The following is a 27504-nucleotide window of genomic DNA, read 5'->3' as shown; positions in this document are numbered from 1 at the left end:
ATTATTTTGTACAAGAACAAAGTTATATGACATATATGATATCCTTTATTAGATGACCGTACCATTTGTTACACAAAAATAATGTACCGCATATACTTTATTATATTATTTACCGTACCATCTGTAGTTTATTTGGACATAATTAGGTATTTAATTTTTTGGTTTAGGTTTGGATTGGTTCTTTTCAGGTCTTGAGCGGTTCGATTCTATAATTTAAATACCTGTAAAATACATGTAATTTTTAGGTACGTAACAGGTCCGAATTAGTTTGGGTATTGAGGAACCAAAAATACTCGAAATACCTGAAAACCCAAAAAACAATACTGAAACACATACCCAAAAACCCAAACAAGTACCCAAAATATTGAAATACCGAAAAGATCCAAAATTTTACATGAAATCTGACCCAAGGAACCGAAAAATACCCAAAAAAATTTCCGAATACCCTATATATATTTTTATTACAATTTTACTCAAAACCAGAAACTAAAATCAAAAACCTAAATGCAAAACTTAAATAGTATTCGCAATACCAAAAACATATCTAAAATACTCGATATACCTAATATACACAAAAAAATTCAGGTACTTGGATATTAGATTGGGTCTCGGTTAGGATATTGACTCAAAGAAAACTTGCGGATCCAAAAACAAAATTGAATATGTACTTTGACCTAGATCCAAACCCAAACAGCACTAATATTTCCAGATTGATTTCAGTTTGGTTTCACGGATCTGATAAAACAAAGAAAAACCCGCGCTTTCGAAGCGCGGGTCAAAATCTAGTACCTTCCTTTAAAAGCAAAACTAATAAAATGGTGTACAACAAATATATTTTAATATATATTATATGCATCAAGTTATAAAAGTTTGAAACATTGCAAAACTGTTTGGAGCAAAGTTTTTAACTTCACGATATTCATCTTGACGTCAGTTCAATATCGGCCCTGGCCACAAGCAGAAGAAGCATGGGCTTCCAGCTGACATTATAATAAGTATTTTCGCGGCCACATATTTATAAAAAGTGACTTTATCCTAGTGGTTCTAAGAAAAATTATCAGTGCTAGAGGTGCTGGGTTCAATCATCCTTAACTGCATTCATTTATTTTGGCCCTAAATATAAAATGGGACACGTGTCACTCCTAAAACGCACGAATTGATGACGTGGCTTCACGGGAGAGAGGCGAACATTTCTTTATATATATAGATTACTTGAGACCAGGAAAATGTAGATGAATTGTTTTCGATAAGGTCATAAGGATCATATTATTATCTGCTTCCTGATCTAGGTAGCAACATATGTCTTCGCAAGTTGAAACTAAGGATCATATACGGTGCTGTATTAAGGGGTCGACACTTGCCCCCATGAAATTATCAAAACTTCATTTAATTTATTTATCATTTAATTTATTTGACCCACTAGCAAATATTTATCGGCCCCTTCTACTTCCAAATCAGCATAAATAATGCGCATGATAGTAGTGAACGTTCTAAAAATAAATCTCAAAAGTTGTTGTCTATTCTTTTATTTTACTAAGTATTTTTATAATTGAAAAATAGCATTTATATAATACTTGACCAAATTGAAAATAGTAATTATATTAAAAAATACAAGATATAATAACAAACTGATCATAGATTTTACGTTGAGTTTACGTTAATATAGTGATTCCAAATTGGCTGTGATTGTCTTTTTTGTTTACGTTAAACAATTATTATCTCAACGTAAACGAACATGCAACCAAATTATAATACTACATTATTATAAGTAAGCTAAAATGATGACGAGAAACGATGAGTTCCTACAACCCTATAAATTCTGAGGTGAAGAGGAGTTAAAAATCACCAACTAAACACTTAGTTACATGAGAGACCAAAATCTAACAAAAATGGAAATAATTTTAATGCTCTCTTTGTGCTTAACGACCCTCTTAGCCCTTCTCTTGCTCAAATCAATCCTTAAACGAACCGCCAGCAAAATGAACGTACCACCATCTCCATGGCGACTTCCCGTGATAGGAAACCTCCATCAGGTCGGACTCCACCCTCATCGTTCCCTCCGATCCCTCAGCTTCCGGTATGGACCACTCATGCTCCTTCATTTTGGCCGTGTCCCAGTACTCGTTGTCTCTTCTGGTGAAGTAGCTTATGAGGTTATGAAAACACACGATCTTAAATTTGCCAACCGCCCGAGATCAAAAGCTGTTCATAGGATTATGAATGGTGGGCGTGATGTAGTATTTGCTCCCTATGGAGAGTATTGGAGACAGATGAAGGTATTTTATCAACCCTTTCTAATTCTTCTTTAATTGTTTGTGTTTATTTGTTATATTCATCTTTATACCTTTTTCGTCTATAACTTACACCCCCGCACACACTACTAAGTTGAACCCGGATTATGAAATGGTTGTAAAATCATTGGCTAGGTTAAGCTCTGATCAACTAAATTTATTATCTAAAGTTATAGAATGATTAAAAAATATCAAGTAGTGCATATATAAACCTATTATAAGAAAGAGACATGATGTATTTTTATGCCATGATATGTTTGAATTATTTTACACAGTGTACTACCATATATTATCATCATTAACAGAGAATTATCATATCGATATATAAACATATTGAACCATCAATACATATATATCCAATTAATTATGTACAAAAAAACTGAAAAGGCTGAAAAATTATGTATACTCTTCACAATTATATTATGATAATTCTAAATCTGCTTTTGGATGAAGAGTGTATGCATTCTGAATTTACTCACCAACAAAATGGTTGGGTCCTTTGAGAAAGTAAGAGAAGAAGAGGTAAATGCAATGATTGAGAAGCTGGAGAAAGCAAGTCGGTCTTCTTCATCAGAAAATCTGAGCGAGCTTTTTATTACTCTACCAAGTGATGTTACGAGTAGAGTTGCCCTTGGAAGAAAACATAGTGATGACGAAACTGCGAGGGATCTCAAGAATCGTGTGAGGCAGATCATGGAGCTGCTAGGCGAGTTTCCGGTAGGGGAATATGTCCCATCCTTGGCATGGATAGATAGAATCCGTGGATTCAATGATAAAGTGGAGGAAGTGAGTCGCGGGTTTAGCGATCTTATGGACAAAGTGGTGCAAGAACATCTAGAAGCTGGTAAAAAGAAAGTGAATTTTGTCGATATATTGTTAGCAATCGAAGGAGAGATGAGTAATGGATTCCAGGTTCAAAGAAACGACATAAAATTTATGATTTTGGTAAGATCATTATAAACTAATATTTCATTAAAACATTAGTTTGAGCAGTGACATGTAACTTTCAAATCACTTCAATATCAGGATATGTTTATAGGAGGAACGTCAACAACTTCGACTCTACTAGAATGGACCATGACGGAACTGATTAGGCATCCCGAATGTATGAAGAAACTCCAAGACGAGATTCGGTCAAGTTCTATACCGAATAGTTCATACATAAAAGAAGAAAAAGTTGAGAAGATGAAATACTTAAAAGCCGTGATTAAAGAGGTGCTCAGGTTGCATCCTTCTCTTCCACTAATACTTCCTAGAGTTTTGAGTGAAGATGTTAAGTTAATGGAATATAACATAGCCGCAGGGACAGAGGTAAACCATCTTTACCAAATCAAATTATCATACGTAACTAATTAATCATTTTTTATCAAACTAATTAATCATTTATTAGCTGAAAAGAAACTCTTTGGTAAACTAGCATTTGTTAACACATAACTTAACACATACATCTTAAGTCATTGTTCTCAATAATGATATATATAGATAGTTTGGTCATATTTGATCAACAAGTCATGGTGATTTATAATGTAATTTCTTAGCATCCTAAACCTACATATATAGAGAACATGATTTTTGATAAAAGTGTAATGGAGACACGTCCAGGTGATAATAAATGCTTGGGCAATCCAAAGAGATACTGCGATATGGGGACTAGAAGCAGAAGAATTTAAACCAGAAAGGCACTTAGATTCACCTACTGATTATCGTGGAAAAGATTTAAACTACATTCCATTCGGATCAGGGAGAAGGATTTGTCCCGGGATAGGATTCGCTTTGGGTTTGGCAGAAGTGGCAGTGGCCAATCTTGTAGGCCGATTTGACTGGAGAGCAGGGTTTCGACCAAAGGGAGATCAATCTGATATAGCTGAAGCCGTTGGTATCGATGTTTGCCGCAAGTTTCCTCTGATTGCATTTCCATCTTCGGTTGTGTGAGATGCTCTTGATCACCTAGTTATGTATTATTAATAAGAAGAGTTGTAATAGGAAAACAACTTCTGTTTAAGTTGTTACTTTCTTCTGTTTTATAAACGTTATATTATAAACTTTTTTTTTGTAAACTACATTTTGTATACATATTAATAAAGTTTATACAACTCTTAATATACCTTTTTATGATTAAATTATTAGTCGAAACATTATACGAATTTTGCATTTAAATAGTATTAAGAAACATATGTATAACCGCGCTATTAGTAAAACAGAACATAAAGATACATTGCACGGTCTTGTTTGCGGTAAAAGCCTTTTTCCATGACAGAATTTATTGAAATCAGGAGATACTCATAACGTAGTAACTATTAGGAAAAAAGAAAAAGAAATAATAAAAAAGAATGACAAAAATCTCTCAAATGAGATGTTTTTAGATATTCTTAAGAAATTTAGTTTGCCAGTAGTTTGTTTCTAAGTGGTTTAATGTTTAAAAAATATTAAAACATAATTCAACAATTCAATCATGTTACAAAATGAATATTTTGAGTTGAAAACTCTTTTTTTTTTGAAAGAATGTTAAATTAATTCAACTAAAAAAGCTGTTTTACACTTTGTGTTACATTGAGTTGAGAACTCTTTTTCAGAACCTCTACCGATAAGGATGCTCTAAATATTTTTTTGGAAATCGAAAATTACCAAAATGAATATTTACCAAAATAGAATTCTCAAAAAGAGTTCTATTAGGTAAAAAAAAAAATTTGGAAATCGAAAATTACGTTTGAATTTTTTTTTTTAATTATATTTTTTAATATTTATTTATATATTTATTAGAATCTCAAATTTCACATTCCAAAAACCTTACTCCGTCTCTCAACTCTAAACTATAAGTCTAGATTAGTTAACTATAGGAGTTTAAGTATTTTTTACCTTTCATTAAAAATGATGATAAAAGTGATTAGTGTAAACAATGAAAAGTAATACTATGAATGTGATATTTGTGGCGATTTCCTTATAAATATTGTCATTAATTATAACAAAGTTGGCTACAATTTAAATAGTCAAAATGTTTTTCACGAAAGTGACATAAAATTTTAGTTGCAATATCGTATCAATAATGTAACAGATCTGTGACCAAAATGATTAGTATCAAAATTTAGTCACAATATCTCTATTTTCTTGTAGTGCTATTGATGAAGCAGAAACTTTACAGAATAGAATTAGAGATCCGTTGATTCTGAGAATATTCGAAAAACTAAAATAATCACAAGGTTATTCGTTTAGTTTTAGAATCCCCGAATAAACCAAGTCTTCTTCGATTCGTTGAGATTACCAATGATCTATCGAAAACAAGCAACAAAGATAAAACTTTTAACTTTTATAACTTAATCAAAAATTGAATACAACTCTAAACATAAAAAGCCTATATATGAAAATATAAAAACTATGGAAACCCTAATCCTAATTAAAATAAAAAATATATATTAAAATAAAGATAATAAAAATAAATGGTAATTATTCTAATTCTACTCTGCATCAGCTATGCACCCCCATAAACTCATTTCTTATATATACCTCACATTTGAATCATATATATTAATTTATTAAAATTTGCTGTAAGTGGTCCTACGAGTTAGAGAGGCGACAAAAAGGATGAGCAAAAGGAAGATAAGAATTGTATTACACACACACACATATATATATATATATAATGACAGAAATCTTGTGAACATAATGTAATATTATTATTTCATGATTCATAAGTAATAGACACCGATACATAACATTATTACTTAAATCTAGCTAAGTCTCTCAACACTCCAAAGTCAAAAATGTTGTTTATGTAATAAATACTAAAGCCTGCTTGCGACATGGATAAATACAGGCACGATCCCGTGCTTCAGCAGCTCAGCTAAGCTTATATATATATTTGTGTTGTGCGTGTGGTTCTAAGATAAGAAGCATAATTACTAGTTATTTAACTGTCACTGCGGAAGATCAAGCCGCCGGAGCCACGTCACTGTCGTCATCGTCATCGTCTCCGCCACTCTCTTGGCCAACAATTTGTGAGTTATAAGGAATAGGCCGTGTGTGAGCTGACTCGTATAGCCTGTCTTCTGCTTTGTCGTGACTCATCACTGCCATTTTTAAATAAGGGTTTTGTTGTTTCTTTTTTTTGTAGCTCTTTAGTAATGGTTGCAGATGAGCTCATGAACTTCCCTCAATTTATAGCACTTCTAGGTTTACCATGTGTTTTCATCTTTCATATATTCTCAACTCTCAAGAATAATTAATCAACAGCGACACCGGGGCATTTTGTGGGGTTATATTTGAACGATTAAAAAAACAAATATATTCACACGTGATTACGAGACTCTGGTAATGTCCAATCTAATTATTATTTGGAATTTTATATCAAGAAGGTAGGATCTACATAGCTATAAAAGTAATAATTTGTTAGAGCAACTACAACGGTGTATTTATCGAATCCTTAAGCCCAAGTCCTTATGGGTTTTGGATTATAATAATAATAAATGGGCTCGTATTGAGAAGGATTAATCCTTATGGAAGAGGTTTTCGATACCCAATCCTTATCGACGTGGCATTTGAGACGCTGAATAATCTCGTGTTTATTTGTGGTGAAAAAATCATCACGGTGAAGGAAAAACAAAAGCTCAACGGCGATTCCGATCCTCGGCGAAGATCAGGTAAATCAGTGGGTTCCTCTCTTGATTCGATTAGGGTTTCTTCTTGGGGAGATTGATTTCGTTCTCATTTGTGGTTTAGATTTCATATATGGATTTTGAATCGATTAGGGTTTCTTCTTGGGGAGATTGATTTCGTTCTCATTCGTGTTTTCTATTTCATATTTGTATTTTGAATCGATTAGGGTTTCTAGTTGGGTCGCGACTTTGGGTTCGGCTTAGGTGTATTCGAAAAGATTTGGGGATGTTTTGATAAACGGTTTTCAATCGATTATGGGGTTCAACCCGAAAATAATTTGATGGTTTCAGAGATGGAACGGGTGGTCATTCATTTGTTTGTTATATGTTTGTTATGTGTTGCTATAAATCTGTTCATGTCTTTTGCGTTTGTTTGTCTTATTCTCACTGCGTAAAGCTTTTCAGTGTGATCAGAACGTGGTTAAGCTACAGAAGACAGTTTGTGAGCTACAGAAGACCGTCTGCGAGCAAAAGAAGAGCGTATGGGCGGTCAAGAAGCCCTATATGAGGATAATGGTCTCAGTCTTGACCGTTCTTTTAGGTTTCGCGGTCATGTACATGTCTGGTAAGTATGTGTACTCTGCTTTGGTATTGTTAAAGCCATTTTGTATAACGTTGTGACTGTTTGATCTCATTTATTTGCAGGAATAAGTTCGAAGACGTAAAGCAAAGTCTACAAAAGCAGTGTCTCTTTAACTAGGTACAATACTAAACCTTCATTCTCTCTTTTGTTTCAAATATAAATGCAAGTAGCTACCAAATATAAATGCAAGTACCTAAACCTTCATAGTCTCTTTAAAATTTTCAACGCCTCGGATTTGATTGGTTATAATGTTTTCCAGCTTTACAAATGGGTCTTAGGTTGATTTGATTGGTGTTTAATAGAACTAGTTAGCTTCCCAACTGCAACTTTAAATGTTTCTTAGTTTAAGCTCCCCTACTTAAGTTAGCTACCAAAATTCTGAGTTAGACAAATCTGAAAACATGGCTGCGAACAATACAAGTTATGTTAACCTCCTGTTTAGTCAATCTCAGTCCCCAGTGGACCTTGATTCACCCGAACCTTTTTGGTTCGGGACCCAAGGTCCTGATGCGTCTCCTGCTGTGGACTCTCCTGTTAGGAAGGAGAGGAGGCCTTGGTCTACTAAGGAGGACAAAATCCTAATCGGAGCTTGGCTTAACACGAGTAAGGATGCGGTGGTGAGCAATGAGCAGAAAGCTGCTAGGTTCTGGAGCCGCATTGTTGACTACTACAACAAAAGCCCTCAACTGGTGGGAACAGTGCCTAGAGAGCTTGGTCAGTGCAAGCAGAGGTGGGCTCGGATTAACGAGCAAGTGTGCAAGTTCGTAGGCTGCTATGACACAGCACTGAGGGAGCAGAGTAGTGGGCAAAACGATGATGATGTCATGATAGCTGCTTTGGATAACTTCTCCAATCAGTACTCGGTCAAGTTTAGCATGGAACATGCCTGGAGAGAGTTGAGGCATGACCAGAAATGGTCCTCTACCTATTTGGCTAAGGGGAGTGGGAAGGAAAAGCGCAAAGGGGTGGAGGGTGTTAGAGAAGAAGAAGTGGTTAGACCCGTGGGGGTCAAGGCAGCTAAAGCTGCTACGAAGAAGAAGAAGAGTGTTGCAGAAGAGTCCTTGTCTCAAATACAAGTCATAATGGAAATGAAAGATAAACTCTCTAAGCAGAAGTTGCTTGACCGTCTACTCGCCAAAAAAGATCCTCTTACTGAGATGGAAAAAGCTCTTCAGCTGAAACTTATGTCTAATATGTTATGAGTGTAGGTAGTAACATGTCGAGTAGTTAGCTGTTACAAGTAATTATTTCATGTTTGTTGTTTACTAACGCTTGTTTTATTTGTTTTAGCAGGTGTAGAAGTCACGGGAGTGTCTGTCTGGAGTAGTCAGAGTCTGTTGGTCTTTATCGCATTCACGGGAGTTTGAAGTTTGTCACAGGTGTGGAGGAAGTCACGGGTGTCAAGGTTCACTTCTATAAGTGCAGCTGTTTTATCGTTTTAGTTTATTTCTTGTATGCAACTTTGTTCTCTTTCCCTACTTATTAGTACTTGTAATGTCTATCAAATTCTGAATGCTTCTCTTTGAATCAAACAAACTCTTCTCTATTAACTCTTTCAATCTCTTTAAACTTCTTGGTTCAAGCAAAATAGCACAGGTAGAAAGGTGAGAAGGTAAAACCGTGTCTTTAAACGTCTTGGTTCAAGGTAAAATCATTAACATTTGGTTAATCGAATACAAATCATCAACGTTTTATTTTGATCTATACTTAGTTTCCATTAGATCGAATACAAATCATCAACGTTTGTTAATTATTATCTATGAATTTAAACATGTTTAGTTTGAATTTTTAATTATCTATGAAGTAATATGCAAAATTCAAAGGAATCAAAGTAAGGATTATAAAAAAATATCATGTTTTGTTTCTACTAAAATTTTAATTTTTATTTCTTTCTTTCAGTTAAACGAACCATAATTTTTTTCCAGGAGATACTAAAAAAATGTCATCATCGTCATCCGATGAAGTTGAAGAAAGATTGGACGAAATTATCGACGATATCATAGATGAAACCTACATCAACATTTTGGAAGCCCAACCCTCTAAGCCGAAGAAACGCGCTTATATAGAACGAGACCGCGAAATCGGACACAACCGATTATGGAATGATTACTTCAGTGAAGATGCGACATTTCCGCCGTATTTATTCAGACGCCGTTTTCGTATGAATAAAGAATTATTCTTGCGTATTGTCCATCGCCTCTCAGAACACGTTCCATTCTTTCAACAAAGAAGAGATGCCACGGGGAGGTTTGGTCTTTCACCACTACAAAAATGTACAGCCGCCATTCGTCTCCTTGCTTATGGTTCTGCAGCTGACGCGGTTGATGAATATCTCAGAGTTGGTGAAAGCACGGCAATTTCGTGTTTAAAGCATTTTAATGAAGGAATAATTCAGTTATTTGGTAATGAGTATCTACGAAGACCGACAGACGAGGATCTTCAGCGACTACTCCATATTGGAGAGATACGCGGGTTTCCGGGGATGGTAGGAAGCATCGACTGTATGCATTGGAGGTGGAAAAATTGCCCAACGGCTTGGAAAGGACAGTACACCCGGGGATCAACAATTATTGTCATTTTATATGTTTAATCATGTAATAAATAAATATTAAAAAAATTATCTTTTTTCCCATGTTTTAAAATTTATTAATTTTTTATTCTTAAGGATTCCATTCATAGTAACACTATTGGACATACAAATTTCATTAGAATCCTTAACTTTAAAAAAAAAAAAAATAATAGTATAATACACTTAAGGACTCCAATGGTGGGAACACCATTGGAGATGCTCTTAGATTCTAGTATCTATTCATTGACAGTTTAGCATTCAAATGAAAACGTTTCACAGTTTACGGAAATATGATCTGACGGATCTAGAGAAAACTAGTGTAAAGTGATAAACAAATATATCAAAAAGACACAATAATATTGCATCATAGATTACCAATTCTCTTACACATCTTTAATTACTTAGGATCCTGAATGAAAATATGCAGAACAGCTGCAAATATTTTTTGTTATTATTAACTGCAATGTGGTGAAATGAGGTTGGTGAACATTCAAAACCTTAGACAGACATAAATGTGTGTCTGTAGTTTAAACATATTTTGTGGACAAAATAAACCTAATGAAAATGCATAAACAAGGCACCAGCCGCACCATATTAAATTGATTATAAACATGTTTAGACACATAATCGAGAAGTGAAATATAAAAAATAAATATTATAGTGGAACTTTATGTTATTTCCATCTCTAGGACATTTTGTTAATTTCTTTGCCCTTTGTGAAAAGCTAAGAGAGGGCAAAGTGCGACATGGCCACGCTTATCACCACAGCTTTGTACAACGTGGCGCATGGTGGCCCACACATGAGCCAACCTCATGGAAGTTGGTCGCAGCTCGCGTTTTTCACGTGGAGGGAACAGTTCATGCACACTCTTACGTTGCCTCGCCATGCGCCTTCTAGTACCATTGTCTATGTATACAATATCTACATACATATGTGTCAAAACATATTATGACCTCATATATACTCTCTGCATTATAGCTTTTGGGATAAAAGCATAAAACCCTAAAGCTCGGGCATAGTCTTTCCACTCTATATGCAGGCCCGGCTCAAAAAACTTTTAGATCCGTGGCAAAATGGTAAAATATTTTTTTTTAAACATAAATATTTATGGTAATTTAAATTTTTTGGTCTTTATCTTTAATTTTTTACAAAAAATTGGACCCCTTTTTAATACTATTTATACAAAAAACAATTTGGATCCTAGGCTCATGCCCCTTTTGACACCCTTCTAAGCCGGTACTGTCTATATGTTGGCTACTTTCATTGGAATAATTCATATGGAAAATTGAGTCATAGTATTATTCAATTAGAAATGGGCTCCCCAGTAAAAAATACAACTTTATTTAAATGCACCAAAATTCATATGTATGTTGCAGCTTAGTTTGTATAAACATTTGCACCCATGAAATAACCTTTTGTCTATTTTTATCGTTTTTCCCCACTTATTATATTTTACAGATCCGCCACTTAATGAGCTACTCACGACTCTAAAATGCTCTAATTAATGATTTCTTCTCCAATTAATATTCAAGATGTACTCTACTGATGTTCGAATTAGGGCATCTCTATCCCTACTCTATTTTTTTTCTCCAAAATAGAATAAAAGTAAATATGAAGTAAGGAATACTCCAACACACCTTCATAGATCTAATTCCATAATAAAATTTACTCCATAAATTGAGTAATCTATTTTTTGTTTGTTCATTACTCTATTATGGAGTGGAAAGTATAATAGAATTGGAATAATTTTACTCTATTTTTACCTTTACTCCATTTTGGAGGAAAAAACAGAATTTTACATCGGAGATGCTCTTAGACAGCAACCAAATAAGAGAGGCCAACATTGGCAGAACTATACAAAACCATCAAACCACCAATGAGTAGCAGCGAAACTCCAGTCAAAATTCAAAAACAAATATTAAACTTTGGAAAAATTGAAATTTCAAAAATGAAGTTTATATATTATTAAAAATCTCACTTTTGTAATTTAATTTGTAGTTTTACAATTATATAGATATATATTAGACCTTTACGATAATTATATATATATAGAGAGAGATTTAAAATTATATATTTTGCAAATAATCTTAATAATTATTTCTGAATTTATGTATAATATTTATGAAAGATAGGATTGCATGAGTCAAAAATAATTAGTGAGCCTATTTGTGAAATATATAACTGTCACGACTAAATTGATGAAAACACTAGAGAGTTTGTTCAAATTTGAGGTGTGTATCATTTAATTTGGCTTAGAACTTAAATTGATGAAAACTCTAGAGAATTTGTTACAGTTCAAGTAGAATATTGATATTGTGGTTGCCTTTTTTTGGGTTAAATATGTGAACTTCATTAAAATATGAAGCTGGTTTATAACAAGTACAAAATTGTGGTATCTTTGTTTTTAGGTTACAACTCCCCTAGAAAAGAACAATGAGGATGCCGATGCTTTGGCAAAACAAACCCTCAGATCATCTATATTGTAATGGACCCCTCATGGACTGGGCTTTATGCCTACTTTAATTTGAAGTATTTTAGTGACAAAAAAAGGTCACAACTCCCCTAGAAAAGGAGAGACCAGAGTGGTGAACTAAGAAAACTGACATTGTGCCTCATATCGTGTTCTCCGATGCTTAAACTAGGTTTGGGTGTACGATTTTTGGTTTGATTCCGCTTCGATTTTCCGATTTTTTGGTTTCAGTCTTTCTGTTCCAAAGATATAAGAACCACGGTTATTTGTAAAGATCGGTTCGTTTTTTTAAAATTCAGTTCCGATGCCTATGATATTTGTATTACTTGTTTTAATGAGCTTTATAACTTTTGGTGGGGTTGATAATTTTTAGATTCCAACTCCTTGGACGTGAGTCTTGGAGTTTTCTTCCACGCTGTGGTCACCTCTTTTTAGAAGATGCATGTATGTCCATATGGTTTTTTTTGCGCTCTTAAAGAAAAAGAGCACATGGGCTGATGCCTGATGGGCATCATTTGCATCAAAGGAGAATGTTACTACTTACTACTTCATTTCGTTCTCTTTTATCCACCCCCTTTGTGTGGATATATGTTTCATCTGCAGTAAATGCATCGAGGATGTGATTTATTTCATGTAGAGTATAGACTTCAATAGGTAGGGTGAGTGTGACATGGACTCGCACACTACTGTCCTCGCGATTTTACTTGTGATAGTTTTACGGTCTCCACTATGCGTAAATATTGATGCAATGAAACAATACATACTTAAGTTTTAGTCTCTTAAACCTTGTTCTTACCAAACGTGAGTCCATGACATGGTACAAAACTTCATAAATCTGCCTTCAACTCTCTCTTGTATTCGAAATATTTTTTTTTCAAAGCCACTAGCGATGGCCAGGAACAAACTGGTGCTACTACAGTATTCTTTACTACTTCTGTCTGTCTGCTTTAATCAGTGTGGCGTCGAGATATATTAAACCATGTGTTACATCTGTTTCATTAGACCACTTAGGCCCTGTTCGTTTGTACATCTGGAAGATGCATCCAGATGGTCCATCTAGATGTCTTATCCAGATGCTTCATCTGGATGTTGTTCGTTTCTTCATTTCGTCCATGCATCCAGATGAATCATCTGAATGCAACTATGTTCATTTGCTTTTCATTTTTTAACTTCCATCTGCATTCAGGTGGACTTATTAATAAAATGACTAAAATATAATTTTTTACGTTTCGGCGGAAAAATAGCATTTTTACAGTTTTGGCCAAAAATATTTTTGCGGTTTTTGAGGAAATATGTGTTTTTCGCGAAAAATTACATTTTTATGGTTTTGGCGGAAAAATACGTCTTATGGGTTTGACGGAAAAATAAGTTTTTGCGGTTTGGACAGAAAAAGTGTGTTTTGAAGTTTTGGTGGGAAAACTGTTTTTGACGGGAAAAGTTTTTTTTTCACGATTTTGGCAGGAAAAGTTATTTTTCCCGATTTGGCGGAAACAAAGAATTTTTGCATTTTTGGAGGGAAAATACATTTTTCCGGTTTTGGCGGAAAATACATTTTTCCGGTTTTGGCGGGAAAATACATTTTTCCGGTTTTGGCGGGAAAATGCAGTTTTCCGGTTTTGGCGGGAAATGCAGTTTTCCGGTTTTGGCGGGAAATGCGTTTTTCTGGTTTTGGCGGAAAAATAAGTTTTTTACCGGTTTTGGAGGAAAAATACATTTTCCGGTTTTGGCCGGAAAATGCGTTTTCCGGTTTTGGCGGGAAAATTTTATTTTCCAGTTTAGACAGGAAAAATACATTTTTCCGGTTTACGCGGGAAAATACATTTTTCCGGTTTTGGCGGGAAAATGCGTTTTTCTTGTTTTGGCGGGAAAATATGTTTTTTACCGGTTTTGGAGGAAAAATACATTTTTCGGTTTTGGCCGGAAAATGCGTTTTCCATTTTGGCGGGAAAATTCCGTTTTCTGGATTTGGTGGGAAAATTCCATTTTCCAGTTTTGGCGGGAAAATTCTGTTTTCCAGTTTTGGCGGAAAAATTGTGTTTTTCGGTTTTGGCGGGAAAATTGTATTTTTCCGGTTTTGGTGGGAAAATTATGTTTTCTGGTTTTGGCGGGAAAATTCTGTTTTCCAGTTTTGGCGGGAAATTTCGTTTTCTAGTTTTGACGGGAAAATTTCGTTTTCCAGTTTTGGCGGGAAAATTTCGTTTTCCAGTTTTTGCGGGAAAATTTCATTTTCCAGTTTTGGCGGAAAAATTATGTTTTCCGGTTTTGGCGAGAAAAATGCTTTTTTTTTTTGTTTTGACGAGAAAATGTGTTGCTTCCGATTTTGGCGAAAAAATGCTTTTTGCGTTTTTGGCCAGAAAATGCTTTTGGAGTTTTGGCGGGAATATGCGTTTTTTGGGTTTTGGTCGAAAAGTGTGGTTTTACTGGTTTAGCCGAAAAATGTGTTTTAAGGAAAATGTGTGTTTTATGTTTTTTGCGGAAAAATGCTTCTTGCAGTTTTGGCGGGAAAGTGTGTTTTTCGTTTCTGCGAGAAAATGCATTTTTTGGTTATAACGGAAAAATGTATATGCAAAAAAAATAGAATTTACGGTTTGAAAATAATATTTTGATTTTAAAAGGTCATTTTTGTTATTTATCATTTTGGACTGAACTAGATGCATCTGCATCCAGATGCACCATCAAGACTCACCTTCATCTTGGTGAGAATTTGAGATGAGTTTTTAAAAATTCAGCTGGGTGATCCATCTGGATGTAGCATTATAATGCACTAAACGAACATCAATTTGCATCTTCACCCAGATGGATCACCTGGGTGAGCAAACGAACAGAGCCTTACTCATAACTCATCCTTCCAAATCCAATCTGAATTTTTTTTTTAATTTCTCTCTATCTCTCTCCAGCTAGCACAATTGTGTCGTAATGTTCGATTGTGATACAGTTCAAATAACATATTAATACATATATAGATTCTCTATCGTGGAACACGCACTTTAGACCGTAGAATCAGAATCATAACATGCGCTGTTCACAACTTGTTAGTCACTGTGTTTGACTCTGTAAATGCCTAAAGAGAATCAGATTAACCTTGAAAAGAGGTGTCAATATATAGTCGAGAGACCAAATGAGACCAAATATTCAAATGATTCCCCAAGGAAATGTCAAAAGAACAGCAAACGCAATACATCTTTTGTTGCTCCAATCCAGACATAAAACAAATGCAAAATATCAAAGTATCCCTCCCTGTCACACCAAAATACAAACTAAACTTTGTATGAACAAAGAAAGAATCCAACAAACTCAAGACTCAGGTACAGGGGCCGGCGCTGGAGGTTTGAGAAGTGGCTGCAAAGCTTTCACAACGATACTCATATTCGGTCTAAACTCTGATTCATATTGCACACACAATGCTGCCACCGCTGCTAGCTGCATTACAGATGGAAACTGAGTTATTATCATCCAATTATTTCAGATATTTAGGATGCTTCGATAGTACCTTAGCTACTGACTTAGGAGGATACTCTCCTTTTAGCTTTGGATCAACACACTGCTTCACTTTATCTTCACTCAGTCTCGGTGTAGCCTGAAATAATAAGACATGAGATTAAACACAGAGCAGGACACAGATTTGGAGAGAGGGCACAGATGATAAACATACCCAGGTTACAAGACTCTGTTGGCCACGTGGCATTGTGTGATCCACAGGTTTCCTCCCTGTCAAAAGCTCAAGAAGCACAACCCCAAAGCTATACACATCACTCTTCTGTGTCAACTGTCCCGTCATAGCATATCTGCAAACAGAAACACACGTGTCCTTAGCTGCTATGCTTTCATCTGGATGCAATGCAACAGAGCTTTAAGGTTTTAAAGGAACGTTAATTACTCTGGAGCGTGATAGCCAAAGGTGCCCAAGACTCTTGTAGAGTGAAGACGAGCCGCATTATCAGGAGCTTGATTCGAGAGATTGAAATCAGCAACTTTCGCTTGATAGTCTTCAAAGAGAAGCACATTGCTAGATCTCACGTCTCTGTGTATAACAGGAGGCTGAACCTTCTCGTGAAGGTACTCTAAACCCCTAGCCGCCTCAACTGCTATCTTCACCCTCGTTATCCAGTCAAGCGTTGGACCTGGCTGCGCGCCTTGCACTCCCTTTCTACCGTGTAGGACGTCGTGGAGCGATCCCATCGTTGCAAACTCGTAAGCAAGAACACGGAGGTTCTCATCGACGCAATAACCCACCAGCTGAATGAAGTTCTCATGCTTCAGTCTTGAAACCATTGAAACCTAAGGGAGAAGAAGCAAGCAAGAGGATATAAAGACAAAGCTTCCCTAAAGACAAAAGAGGGTAGAGAGATTGAAACTAACCTGACTCAAGAACTCGGTGTTTGTCTCAGCTTCAGGGGCAACATCGAGTTTCTTCAAAGCAACTGCTTTACCATCACTAAGAGTAGCATAATACACCCTTCCATAAGATCCCTCACCAATGAGCGACTTTGATCCGAAATTGTCAGTCTTCTCTTCAACCTCTTCCACAGACAAGGGAGGAACTTCAATGGGGAGTGCTTCCTTGGGCGCCTCAGGCTTTGCAACAGCTTGTGGTCTTGTCTTATTTGCTGCACGTAATGTATTACAGTTAGAAACATACAAATATATTCATCAAATGTTTCAAGTTACCTCCAAAACAGTCAACTCCAAAGCCTAAAGCACTCTATATAGTGTGCAAAGCATAGCACAAGAATAATAACCATAAGGGGAAGTCTCTAGCATACAAAACATTACATACCATCAGGTTGCTGCCATTGAGTTTTGAGATGTTGGTCATCATTTGATATATCAGAATCTCCTCGTCTATGCCCACCACAACAGATCCACCTGGGCATCTTTGTTCGCTTCTTCTAGTAAAGATCCTTCCTCAGAGCTTTGAGTTCCTGAAACCATTCAAACCCAGCTGATTATTGTATGCATAAAACTATCTTCTTCTACTAAGCTCGCCATCACATTAAAGCTCAAGGCTTTCATCTCACAAGAAACTGGAATCAGGGTTCGCATCAAGATTGCAACTTTACTAAGCACAGAGTCTAAAACGAAGATCGAAATCAGAAAATCGAAATCTAAGGGAGGAAAGCAAAGATGGGTTTGCTTGAAACGATCCAAGAAGTGGAAAATCGAGAGAATTGATTCCAGAAACAAAGGAAGATTCTTTCTTTTACCGGTGAAAATCTCCAAAACGTGCTTAAGCTGAGACTTATGTGTTGATCTCTCTCTAGGGGTGCTTCCTCTGCGTATGATTGTCTTCTGTGTAGAGAGATGACAGAGAGGGTGAGTGGAGAAGGAGAAGACAGAGAGAGAGAGAGAGAGAGAGAGAGAGAGAGAGAGAGAGAGAGAGAGAGAGACAGATAGGCAAACTCTGGGGGCGGATATAAACCGGCCAAACCAAAAGGAAAGCCGACTTTTTTCTCCCTTTTGGCTTTTTCTTCTTTTTTGTTTTCTAATTTATAAAAAATATATTTTTCTATTCATTTCCACTATATAATTGACCCCGATCACTCACTTTTTGTTGTGTGTTTTAATTATTTAAGAAGTCATAACTTTGAAGGAAAAGATCCCTTCATTTTCAATTTATCTAAATAAAGTATTTAACTTTGAATTCACAGATATGCAACCTAATATATATTGAATCAGTTCAGAACAAATTCTCTGTACTTGGTCATTCCTGATTATAAATTTATTTTTTATCATGCATGATTAGTACTATAAGGCTTCAAATCGTTTGTAGACTAGAATATATAAACCAGATTTTATTCTTAAATGTAAAGAATTATTTTATACTATTTTCAAGTGAAACTGATGATGTTATACAAATTGACATATACACTCACAATCTTCAGTCATGATGATATATTTATCTTTACAAATTGACATATACACTCAATCTTAAAAAATATTTTTTTTAACTTGTAAAATCACATTCAACATGGGAAGAAATCAATTCAGGATTTGGTTAATTCAGAAAACAGATTACGTTTGAAAACTGTTGATGTATTTTTTTTTGTTTTCTATCAAGTAAACTCTCTTCCGAAAAATCTAATGAGAAGATGTTTTTTCCAAATAAAAGTGATTTTTTTTTATGATTTTCTAATGGGCAATTGTCAATAATAGCACTTTTTGAAGTTTATGTCTCAAAAATAGCACTAGAAGGAGAAAGTCACAAAAATGACATTCATTAAAGGATAAAATATCTCTAATACCCTAGGTTTAAAATTAAATAAACAAACAAAAATAAATAAAAATAAATAAAAAATGAAAAAAAAAGAATTTTTTTTATAGTTTCAGATTATATGTTTTCAGATTCGAAATTTTTATAAATTTTTTTTTTGAAATTTTTTTTTTTATTTTTTTTTTCAAATTTTCTTTTTATAATTTAAAAATACTTTTTGAAACTGTTTTTAAAATTTTTATTTTTTAATTTAGTATTTATTTTTTATAAAATTTTAAACCCTAATTCCAAAACCCCACCCCTTAACTCTAAACCCTAAGGTTTAGATTAATTAACCCAAGGGGTATAAGTGTATATTTACCTCTTTAATGAAACCTATTTTTGTGACTTTGAGCCTTGAGTGCTACTTTGGGAACAAAAACTTGGTTTAGTGCTATTCTAGTCTTTTTCTTTTTTCTAATGCTTAATTCAATTTAAGAAAATCACAAAACTGAAAGAATTGAGAAAAAAAAACAGAGAAAAGACAAAATACTAAATTGGGTAAATCCGAATGAAAGAAGGATCCTCAAACTATTGCACAGGGTGAGGGAGTGCATGGACGCAGAGAGACCCATCTCATTGCCTTGATAAAATTTCAGTTAACTATTGAAAATGATTAATTGAGAAGATGAATATTGAAACTCAGCTATGTCAGGTAAACCTGGCACACAAATCCCCCTTCTTTATGGCCTTGTTAATGAGATATTTGAGTAACAAAACTAGAATTAATTTGATTGAGAAACATAATAATATGTTGGAAACCTAATTGATAAATGTTTTGCTCACCTAGACATTTTTTTGAATATGTTTATTTCCAGACTGTTGTCTAACGAACATAATAACCATATATCAAATAAGGTTGTTGCTGCTGAACGTGGGAATAGAAAAAGAATGGAGGGAGGAGAAGAGGAGCAGCAACAAAAGCGGGACGATTCCAGATTCAATCAAACACTCGAGAACAACGTCCAAGGGTACCCCGATCATTCAGTCGACCTGCATTCATTTCTTTAGATCTGTTTTGAATTTGAATTTTTGTATTATTTTGTGTTTGTGTTTCAGGTTTCTTAAAGGACGGAGTGTTCCTGGTGAAGCATTCCTCACCAGGAGTCCCGATCCTCCTATCTCTCCAACGTCATACCACCGGAGCTTCTCCGAGGAGGACGCCGGGAGAAATGATCACTTGGAGAATCCCCTCGAGGTACATAAGAGCTTTGACCTCTTTCTCTTCTTCTTCCTTTTATGAAAAGTAGAAATTTAAAAAATGTGCCAGGAGGTGGAAGATCAGAGCTCGAGCCATAAACATGATAATACATACGCCGGGAAGCTACGATCAAGCTCCAGTGGAGAAATGATGGTGAAACAAGTCCAAAACGTGAATACAGGTGTTAGATCAAGCGATCACGGTAGAGTTATGAAGTTCAACAAAGTCCTCTCCGATACTACTGTCATTTTAGGTTCTCTCTCTCTCTCAAATTTGATAGTGAGAATCCTATGTGAATGAGAATCTTGTAAAGGTCTAAGCTTTTCAAGCTTTTATCACTATGTGAATAATACACTTGCGAGACATGGCCTTTGTGTTTAAACTTTTCCATACATCTCTATGAAAGACTCCATTTTTCGGTGTTCATACCTGCAGAGAAACTGCGCGAGCTAGCGTGGAATGGTGTGCCTCACTATATGCGCCCTGATGTCTGGCGCCTTCTCTTGGTACTACGCCCTCTACCACTTCATCTTTAAGCTTACTACATACTATAACTTCTCATCATTATGATGACTTTTTATTCATTTATCCTTGTATATACTTTCTCTTTTTATTTATGATGCAAAAATCCTGTTACTTTTTTTTTTTTTTAACAATGTTAGTTACTAATTTTGGTCATCACAAGATCTTCTGTATATATCTGTTTAGCTTATCTCAGTCACTAGTCATATAATTTATGTTATTAGCTCTTCTTTCAACATTATGTGGCAACAGTTTTAGTTTTTGTCTTTTGTTTTACTATTTGAGTTTAAATATAAACTGACGACAGGGATATGCACCACCTAATTCAGATAGAAGGGAGGCTGTCCTGAGAAGAAAACGTCTTGAATATCTTGAATCTGTTGGCCAATTCTACGACCTTCCAGACTCCGAACGTTCTGATGATGAGATCAACATGCTTCGCCAGGTTCTTCTTCCTCTCTTGTCTCTAAGAACTTTCAAAAGTATCTTAGCAACTTTATTCTTTCTCAGATTGCTCTTGACTGTCCAAGGACTGTACCAGACGTCAGCTTCTTTCAGCAAGCACAGGTGCAGAAGTCATTGGAGCGTATTCTTTACACGTGGTGAGTTGGAGAATTCAGGCTTTGATAACAGTTGTTCTTCACTCAACTTTACAATCAGATATGTTGAAAGCTAAATCTAAAAGTGTAATTTGTTGAGTTTGTAGGGCCATTAGGCATCCAGCGAGTGGATATGTTCAGGGAATAAATGATCTCGTCACTCCTTTTCTAGTTATATTCTTGTCGGAATATCTAGAAGGTGGTGTAGAGAGTTGGTCAATGTCCGATCTATCTTCTGAAAGAATATCAGATGTGGAAGCGGATTGTTACTGGTGCTTAACAAAGCTACTTGACGGTATGCAAGATCATTACACGTTTGCTCAACCTGGAATCCAGAGACTTGTGTTCAAGCTCAAGGAATTAGTAAGACGTATTGATGGTAAGGTTCCTGCTTGGCTTTATCTTACAGTTTAGGCCTGACGTATATTGTTTTAGGATGCAGTGTTAACATTGTCTCAATTCGCATTGCGTTGTTTATGTACTAGAACCTGTTGCCAGACACATGGAAGAGCAAGGAGTAGAGTTTCTTCAGTTTGCTTTCCGGTGGTATAACTGTCTTCTGATACGTGAGGTTAGACACCATTAGATCTCCTACTGATAATATGCCACCGCTTCTGAGACCCCGCATAGTCTTATTTTTTTTGTTTGGTAATCTATTCTGACTAAATTTTTGAGATTTCCAGATCCCGTACAGTATCATCAACCGTCTATGGGACACTTATCTTGCTGAAGGAGATGCATTACCGGACTTCCTAGTGTACATCTATGCTAGCTTTCTCTTGACGGTAAGAAAAATTCAAAGGAAGAGTCTTCATGGTCAAGTTTGAAACTGTTTTTATTACCATGAGAAGAATTGAATTAAGATACAAGTTGGGTTTGTGAACAAGTGGTCAGATGAGCTGAAGAAGCTGGACTTTCAAGAGATGGTGATGTTCCTGCAACACCTTCCCACACATACATGGACAGACCAAGAGCTGGAGATGGTTTTGTCAAGAGCATTCATGTGGCACAGTATGTTTAACAGTTCCCCTAACCACTTGGCTAGCTGAGTGACTTTTTCCTCAATTATGATATGACTGTTCGTTCGTTCTTTGGTTATATTTTACTCCCAAAATGAGCTTTGGTATAAATGGTAAATGCTAACATTCTTTGTCGTGTTAATTGTGCCATTAGTTTATGTATGGTTTCTCACACGACACTTGTTTATTCTGTCACCAGGTTTTGTGTTTGTAATATTTGTAGCTTTTTTACTCATTCAGTCATTTGCATGGCTGTCTCTCTCACTCTATACATGCTAATCATGCCCTCTTTTGTAATAATACGAAGATAAGATAAGATAATAGAAATGAGATTAGATATGAGTTAAAATATTAGAAGTAATAATCAACCTGAAAATTCAAACAGAGAATGGGGAAAAAAAAAAAAAAAAAAACGTTGTCAACAAAAATCTAACTAAAAAGATGATGATGGACTCTTATCTCTTGTCTTGGATTCCTAACTAAGGCATAAATAATCAATACAATGTTAAAGTCAACATCAATGAAATTTTGGTCGGTTATTTATTTATTTATTTTTGAAAAGGAAAGAAGAATACTAATTTTGGTCGATTATTTGCATGTTTCATTATTAACTCTGTGGGATAATTGTTTATATTTACATTGACAACTGACAAGGAACAGTGTTTGAAGCAAATTATTAAGGACTTTTAGGATATAAATTTTTTTTGTCATTTATTTTTCAGAGAGAAAATTAGGAAAAGGTTCAAAAGAGAAGATTAATGATGGATGTAATGATGATGAGTCATCACTTTATAAGACCAAAGCCTCGTTACGGTAAAATAAAAAAAATAAATAAAACACAGTGAAGAAGGTAAAGTAAAGAAGTTGTTTTTGCTTTCTTTTGGTTTGTGTGGTTCATTCATTCGTTCATCTCTGAGTCTTCTTCTTTTTCTGCTGAGGTAAAGGAACGAACACTCTTCATCACCGCCATAATCTATTTTATCTCTCAGAAGAAGAATCCGACCGACGTGGTTCAATATCAAGCTCTCACCTTGGAAAACAATGGTTTGAGTTTCCGGGGATGGTGAAATTCGCAGGTATCTTCACTTGTTTCTTCTCGTATTTAGATATAATGAAGTGTTGAAAATCACTTGTAATTTCTTGTTTTGGGTATTGACTCTGCTTTTCATATGTCCGGACAGAACATTAATTTTTAACCTTTTCGTCTTTTTAAGATGATCTATGTATGCTCTTGGATACAAAAAAAACATAAGTATATGGTTGTTAGATACCAAATATTTTTGGTGGAAGATTTATAGAATCTCTTTTATGTTTTGGGGGGTTTGATTCTTCATGTTGTTAAAGTAAGAATTTAGTTGGAATAATATTCTGAATTAAAAAAAATAAAACTTTTCATGATAGAGTGATGTGGTTGGCAAGATAATATATGAGCTTATTCAACTAAGGTACAAGATTCACCAAACACTCTAACTTCCTTTTTTCTGCTTCACTCAAAGTTACTAACTTTTTTTTTTGTGGTTAATTGATGAAACTAAATAAATAACTTGTGTGGTAAAAGTTGTTTGTTAATCTTTAAACTTGCTTCTCTTATCAGGTTATTTGGTGCATGGCTTCTTGTTATTTATTATCTGGTTATCAAGCTTCCAAGAAGTAGCTTCTCAGTATAAATTTAATGACCACAGTAGCAAAACCACTACCTTTGAGTTAGCAAATCCACCTGGTACTGGAGTATCCGGTCCCATTCAAGTATCACCTTCCGTCATCCCCAAATACGAATCCCCTCCTCTACCCTGGACACCACCAATGTACCCTACTTTCCCTGATACATACCAACCGAAGCTAACCGGTAAATGCCCCGCAGACTTCCAAGCAATCTCAGCTGTTATAGATACAGCAGCCTCTGATTGCTCCCAGCCGTTTGCAGCACTTGTCGGAAACGTGATATGCTGTCCACAGTTCGTTAGTTTGCTTCATATCTTCCAAGGACAGCACAACTTGAAGAAGTCTGAAAAGTTGGTTGTACCTGATTCAGTTGCTGCAGATTGTTTTTCGGATCTTGTTAGTATCCTCGTCAGCAAAAGAGCCAACATGACAATACCTGAGCTTTGTTCTGTAACGTCTTCGAATCTCACTGGGGGTTCTTGTCCTGTGCAAGATGTGGCAGGGTTCGAGAAAGCTGTTAACGGTAGTAGATTACTTGACGCGTGTCGCACTGTTGACCCTCTTAAAGAGTGTTGCAGGCCGGTTTGCCAAGGTGCGATTATGGAAGCTGCGCTTGCTATCTCTTCAGGAGGATCAAACAACAACGTCAACGCCCTTAACGACTGCAAGAATGTGGTGTTTTCGTATGTCTCAAGGAAGCTTCCTGCTGACAAAGCAAACGCAGCGTTTAGAATATTATCGTCTTGCAAAGTCAACAAAGGTTACTGAACTCTGTAATCATCATATTACCTTTTGCTCATCTAGGAAATGGTTTTTGAGTTTTACATTGTGGGGGTTACAGCTTGCCCTTTGGAGTTTAAGGAGCCAACGGAAGTGGTCAAGGCTTGCCGTAATGCGGCTGCTCCAAGCCCTTCTTGCTGTAGCTCGTTGAATGCGTATATTTCTGGGATACGTAACCAAATGCTGATAACGAACAAGCAGGCCATAGTCTGCTCAACAGTCATCGGTTCTATGCTACGGAAAGGTGGTGTCATGACAGATATCTATAAGCTTTGTGATGTCGATCTAAAAGATTTTAGTGTCCAAGGTAGTAGACTCCAAAAGAAGTGTATAGTCAGGTTCCTTTTATTCAAATCTCCTGACATTCTCTCTTTTGGGCGATAAGCAGCATATGGAATGCAACAAGGTTGTCTTCTCAGAAGCTATCCTGCAGACTTGATATTTGACAACACAACAGGGTACAGTTTCACATGTGATCTGACGGATAATATTGCTGCGCCGTGGCCATCTTCAGCGTCAGTGTCTTCTTTGTCTCTCTGTGCTCCTGGTAAACATTTTTATTTACCTGTTCTCTTCTGTGTAGATTGCAAAGAAAAAAAAAGAGTTTGGTTTCGTCTGATACAGTTGAGTTACAAATTTGCAGAGATGTCATTACCTGCCTTGCCAACATCGCAGCAGACCCATATAAATCACGGTGCGTATTAGTTTGCTTGCAGTGTAGTCTTTAGTCTTACAACAGATTAAACGTTAAATGCAAATAGAACTCAAAAGACTGTAATTGCAGGGTTTCACGATGAGGCGTTTGGAGCGTTGCGTCTCATTATTATTTTGGTCTCTGTGGTGTATGGTGCTGTGAGACATCAAAATGAGATTTAGGAGGTTTTGTTTTTTTTGTAGTTAGTGAGGACTGAGGACTTTGGATAAAAACAGTGGCAAGCTCATTTTTTTATTTTTTTTTCTTCTGTATATGTTTTGTTGTTAACAGGGTAAGGGATGATCCAGTAATATATCTTCAAAATACTGATTTCAGCGTGATATAATTTATTTTAAAACATAATTGTTGATCAAGGGAACGAGAATGAACACTATATTCTTTAGTATTTCTTAAACTTTTTATCATTCACGAAGAATAAGTTTTTTTTTTTCATTTTCTCTTCTTTCCTTTATATCTAGAGATTTTTTTATCTAAATTTTCAATGTGGTATTTTGTTTGATATCTTGCATTCTCTCCATCAAAACTAAGGACCACATTCATCTCGTGTGTTTTTTTTCCGTTGAGAATATTTCTACCACAACATCACAGGTTCCATGATCTTCTGACTAGTTTCTGTCACAGACCTCCTTTTCCGACTTAAAAGGTCTCATTTATATTCAAATCGTATTTTGGTTTTCTTGCAGATTTTTGTCAAAATTGGCTCTGGTACCAATTGTTAAGAAGCAAGTCCGCAATCAATTGGTGACAGCTTGTCCTGTGGGAATGCTGTTAAAGGGTGAGGTCATGGGTTCGAGGCCCACCAACAACCTAATTATGGAGTTAGAGAGAACTCATAATGGAGGGGTTGGGGTCGGTGCGCTGCAGCGCTGTGAGCCTAGGGTCCATGGGCGGGTAGTTCCACGGGGCGGGTTGTCAAAAGCTGAGTGGTGTGGTCAGGTCTTGGATGCCAAGGATTCTTTCGTTATGAAATCTCTAGATGTTATGGTTTGATGCAATGAACTCTTCTTCATATATATGCATGAACACCAGCCTAAAAAGGCACACTCTTTTGCTGCTTTTCTTATCTAATGTCATTTGTAAACTTAAGGTTTAAAACATTATTTGCAAGCCCTTCCTTTCCAATATGTTAGATATCCAATAAAAGTGGGGGAACAATATATATATCCTTATAATGTTATATAGCCTTGAGTGAAATAGTTTCTTAAACCTTGCAAAAATACAGCATGTGTCAAAAACCAAATAAGATTCTGGCTACACAAAACTCACAAAACAAAATTAAATTGTCGAAGACTAAAACATTCGGAGTAGTGGGGGCAGAAAACAGATACCAACTCAAACAGGTGCCAGTCTTGGAGTTTTACCAATCTTTAATCTCATGTCTTTTGATTGATGATCCCCAAGCCAAATCCTCTCATATGCTTAACCGATCAATGTGTGTTCCAGATTTCAACAACGAATGACTTCCACACAGGTTTTGGTAATCTCATCCATTGGTTTGCTCTTAGCCCTTGCGCTGCATTACCGTCTCAGGTTTTCTCGCAGACACAATGGCCATCTCATGATCACTCAAGTTTTGCAGGAAAACAAAAACTGTCATAATCCTTTCTTGGTAACATTTTATAACACTAATAGACCAAAAACATTACATGGGACTTTGTTTCAGATACTCAGTGAGCCCAAGAAGAAGCTCAAGCACATTGTCAGTGCAGCGACGAGGTGATCGATCCTAAACAAGAACAACAAAAACAATACAGATTGTTTTCTCCTTCTTGTCCCAAATGAATGTTCCTTGGTTGGTATATAAGGAACAGAGGCCTGAGAGGGTGACTAAAAATCTAAAAGTGGCAAGAGTGTTCAACACATTGGTACTGAAGAAGATCCCAAGCCTTTGTCTAATAATTTCCAGTTTCTCTGGCACATGAACAGTCAATTGTGGAAGAAAATAAGGTTAGTGTCAACAATGTTGCAGAGGAGATGTCAATGTTGCGATATCCCACTCCAATCATGAAGAAAAGGATGTGGATAATGGAGACTGGTCCTGCCACAGAAGAACACTGCGGTAAACAAGAGCATGTAGATAATCATGGAGAGACTGAACATTTGACATCAAACATTGCTGGTTCTGTCATAGAAACACACTCCAGTGAAGAAGAGCATGGAGATGATCATGGAGAGGCTGAACCTTTGACGTCA

At 35.8% G+C, this 27504-nt stretch overlaps 7 protein-coding genes across 9 annotated transcripts; 5 read left to right on the top strand and 2 right to left on the bottom strand.

Moving 5' to 3' along the window:
• Positions 1-1214: 1214 nt before the first annotated feature.
• Positions 1215-4256, top strand: LOC106437575 (indoleacetaldoxime dehydratase-like). Its single transcript, XM_013878481.3, has 4 exons — positions 1215-2276; positions 2745-3236; positions 3318-3602; positions 3894-4256. The coding sequence occupies exons 1-4, from the start codon at positions 1866-1868 to the stop codon at positions 4221-4223; spliced, it is 1518 nt and encodes a 505-aa protein (XP_013733935.3). The 5' UTR covers positions 1215-1865; the 3' UTR covers positions 4224-4256.
• Positions 4257-5940: 1684 nt separating this feature from the next.
• Positions 5941-6454, bottom strand: LOC106437574. The gene has a single exon (XM_013878480.3). It carries the CDS (start codon positions 6360-6362, stop codon positions 6216-6218), a length of 147 nt encoding a protein of 48 aa, XP_013733934.1. The 5' UTR covers positions 6363-6454; the 3' UTR covers positions 5941-6215.
• Positions 6455-7924: 1470 nt separating this feature from the next.
• LOC125591276 (glutathione S-transferase T3-like) lies at positions 7925-8725 on the top strand. The gene has a single exon (XM_048765184.1). It carries the CDS (start codon positions 7925-7927, stop codon positions 8723-8725), a length of 801 nt encoding a protein of 266 aa, XP_048621141.1.
• Positions 8726-9462: 737 nt separating this feature from the next.
• LOC125591275 lies at positions 9463-10113 on the top strand. Its single transcript, XM_048765177.1, has one exon. The coding sequence runs from the start codon at positions 9463-9465 to the stop codon at positions 10111-10113; it is 651 nt and encodes a 216-aa protein (XP_048621134.1).
• Positions 10114-15639: 5526 nt separating this feature from the next.
• On the bottom strand, positions 15640-17999 carry LOC106437577 (PTI1-like tyrosine-protein kinase 2). Its single transcript, XM_013878483.3, has 7 exons — positions 17768-17999; positions 17341-17485; positions 16923-17170; positions 16441-16841; positions 16216-16348; positions 16054-16140; positions 15640-15983 (listed from the first exon to the last, which is right to left on the bottom strand). The coding sequence occupies exons 2-7, from the start codon at positions 17435-17437 to the stop codon at positions 15858-15860; spliced, it is 1092 nt and encodes a 363-aa protein (XP_013733937.1). The 5' UTR covers positions 17438-17485; positions 17768-17999; the 3' UTR covers positions 15640-15857.
• Positions 18000-19294: 1295 nt separating this feature from the next.
• On the top strand, positions 19295-22418 carry LOC106437578 (GTPase-activating protein GYP1-like). 2 transcript variants are annotated; one of them, XM_022715889.2, is made up of 10 exons: positions 19295-19784; positions 19873-20011; positions 20084-20267; positions 20450-20520; positions 20844-20981; positions 21047-21138; positions 21243-21514; positions 21621-21706; positions 21819-21920; positions 22030-22169. In XM_022715889.2, the coding sequence occupies exons 1-10, from the start codon at positions 19618-19620 to the stop codon at positions 22036-22038; spliced, it is 1260 nt and encodes a 419-aa protein (XP_022571610.1). In that variant the 5' UTR covers positions 19295-19617; the 3' UTR covers positions 22039-22169. The 2 variants fall into 2 exon arrangements, with proteins under 2 accessions (XP_022571610.1, XP_022571609.1); XM_022715888.2 differs by having other exon boundaries at positions 19296-19784; positions 22023-22418.
• A 559-nt stretch (positions 22419-22977) lies between these two features.
• LOC106437576 (uncharacterized GPI-anchored protein At1g61900-like) lies at positions 22978-25664 on the top strand. Of its 2 annotated transcripts, none has more exons than XM_048774558.1 (6): positions 22978-23230; positions 23749-24576; positions 24658-24903; positions 24985-25143; positions 25240-25290; positions 25381-25664. In XM_048774558.1, exons 1-6 carry the CDS (start codon positions 23215-23217, stop codon positions 25470-25472), a joined length of 1392 nt encoding a protein of 463 aa, XP_048630515.1. In that variant the 5' UTR covers positions 22978-23214; the 3' UTR covers positions 25473-25664. The 2 variants fall into 2 exon arrangements, with proteins under 2 accessions (XP_048630515.1, XP_048630512.1); XM_048774555.1 differs by having other exon boundaries at positions 24982-25143.
• Positions 25665-27504: the final 1840 nt, after the last annotated feature.

This window comes from Brassica napus, chromosome A3, assembly GCF_020379485.1.
Source record: "Brassica napus cultivar Da-Ae chromosome A3, Da-Ae, whole genome shotgun sequence".
NCBI lineage: Eukaryota > Viridiplantae > Streptophyta > Magnoliopsida > Brassicales > Brassicaceae > Brassica > Brassica napus.
This window is presented reverse-complemented; position numbering and strand designations above follow the sequence as displayed.

What these genes read in the sequence shown, in the direction of transcription:
- LOC106437575 (XM_013878481.3), top strand. Translation starts at nt 1,866, where the DNA reads ATGAGAGACCAAAATCTAACAAAAATGGAAATAATTTTAATGCTCTCT. An exon ending in ACATAAAATTTATGATTTTG is followed by an intron (nt 3,237 to 3,317) that starts GTAAGATCATTA and finishes CTTCAATATCAG; the next exon opens with GATATGTTTATAGGAGGAAC. An exon ending in ACATAGCCGCAGGGACAGAG is followed by an intron (nt 3,603 to 3,893) that starts GTAAACCATCTT and finishes AGACACGTCCAG; the next exon opens with GTGATAATAAATGCTTGGGC.
- LOC106437574 (XM_013878480.3), bottom strand. Translation starts at nt 6,362, where the DNA reads ATGGCAGTGATGAGTCACGACAAAGCAGAAGACAGGCTATACGAGTCA.
- LOC125591276 (XM_048765184.1), top strand. Translation starts at nt 7,925, where the DNA reads ATGGCTGCGAACAATACAAGTTATGTTAACCTCCTGTTTAGTCAATCT.
- LOC125591275 (XM_048765177.1), top strand. Translation starts at nt 9,463, where the DNA reads ATGTCATCATCGTCATCCGATGAAGTTGAAGAAAGATTGGACGAAATT.
- LOC106437577 (XM_013878483.3), bottom strand. Translation starts at nt 17,437, where the DNA reads ATGCCCAGGTGGATCTGTTGTGGTGGGCATAGACGAGGAGATTCTGAT. An exon ending in TCAATGGCAGCAACCTGATG is followed by an intron (nt 17,171 to 17,340) that starts GTATGTAATGTT and finishes CATTACGTGCAG; the next exon opens with CAAATAAGACAAGACCACAA. An exon ending in ACACCGAGTTCTTGAGTCAG is followed by an intron (nt 16,842 to 16,922) that starts GTTAGTTTCAAT and finishes CTTCTCCCTTAG; the next exon opens with GTTTCAATGGTTTCAAGACT.
- LOC106437578 (XM_022715888.2), top strand. Translation starts at nt 19,618, where the DNA reads ATGTTTATTTCCAGACTGTTGTCTAACGAACATAATAACCATATATCA. An exon ending in GAGCGTATTCTTTACACGTG is followed by an intron (nt 21,139 to 21,242) that starts GTGAGTTGGAGA and finishes TTGAGTTTGTAG; the next exon opens with GGCCATTAGGCATCCAGCGA. An exon ending in ATTAGTAAGACGTATTGATG is followed by an intron (nt 21,515 to 21,620) that starts GTAAGGTTCCTG and finishes TTTATGTACTAG; the next exon opens with AACCTGTTGCCAGACACATG.
- LOC106437576 (XM_048774555.1), top strand. An exon ending in GTCTTGCAAAGTCAACAAAG is followed by an intron (nt 24,577 to 24,657) that starts GTTACTGAACTC and finishes TGGGGGTTACAG; the next exon opens with CTTGCCCTTTGGAGTTTAAG. An exon ending in TTTGTCTCTCTGTGCTCCTG is followed by an intron (nt 25,144 to 25,239) that starts GTAAACATTTTT and finishes ACAAATTTGCAG; the next exon opens with AGATGTCATTACCTGCCTTG.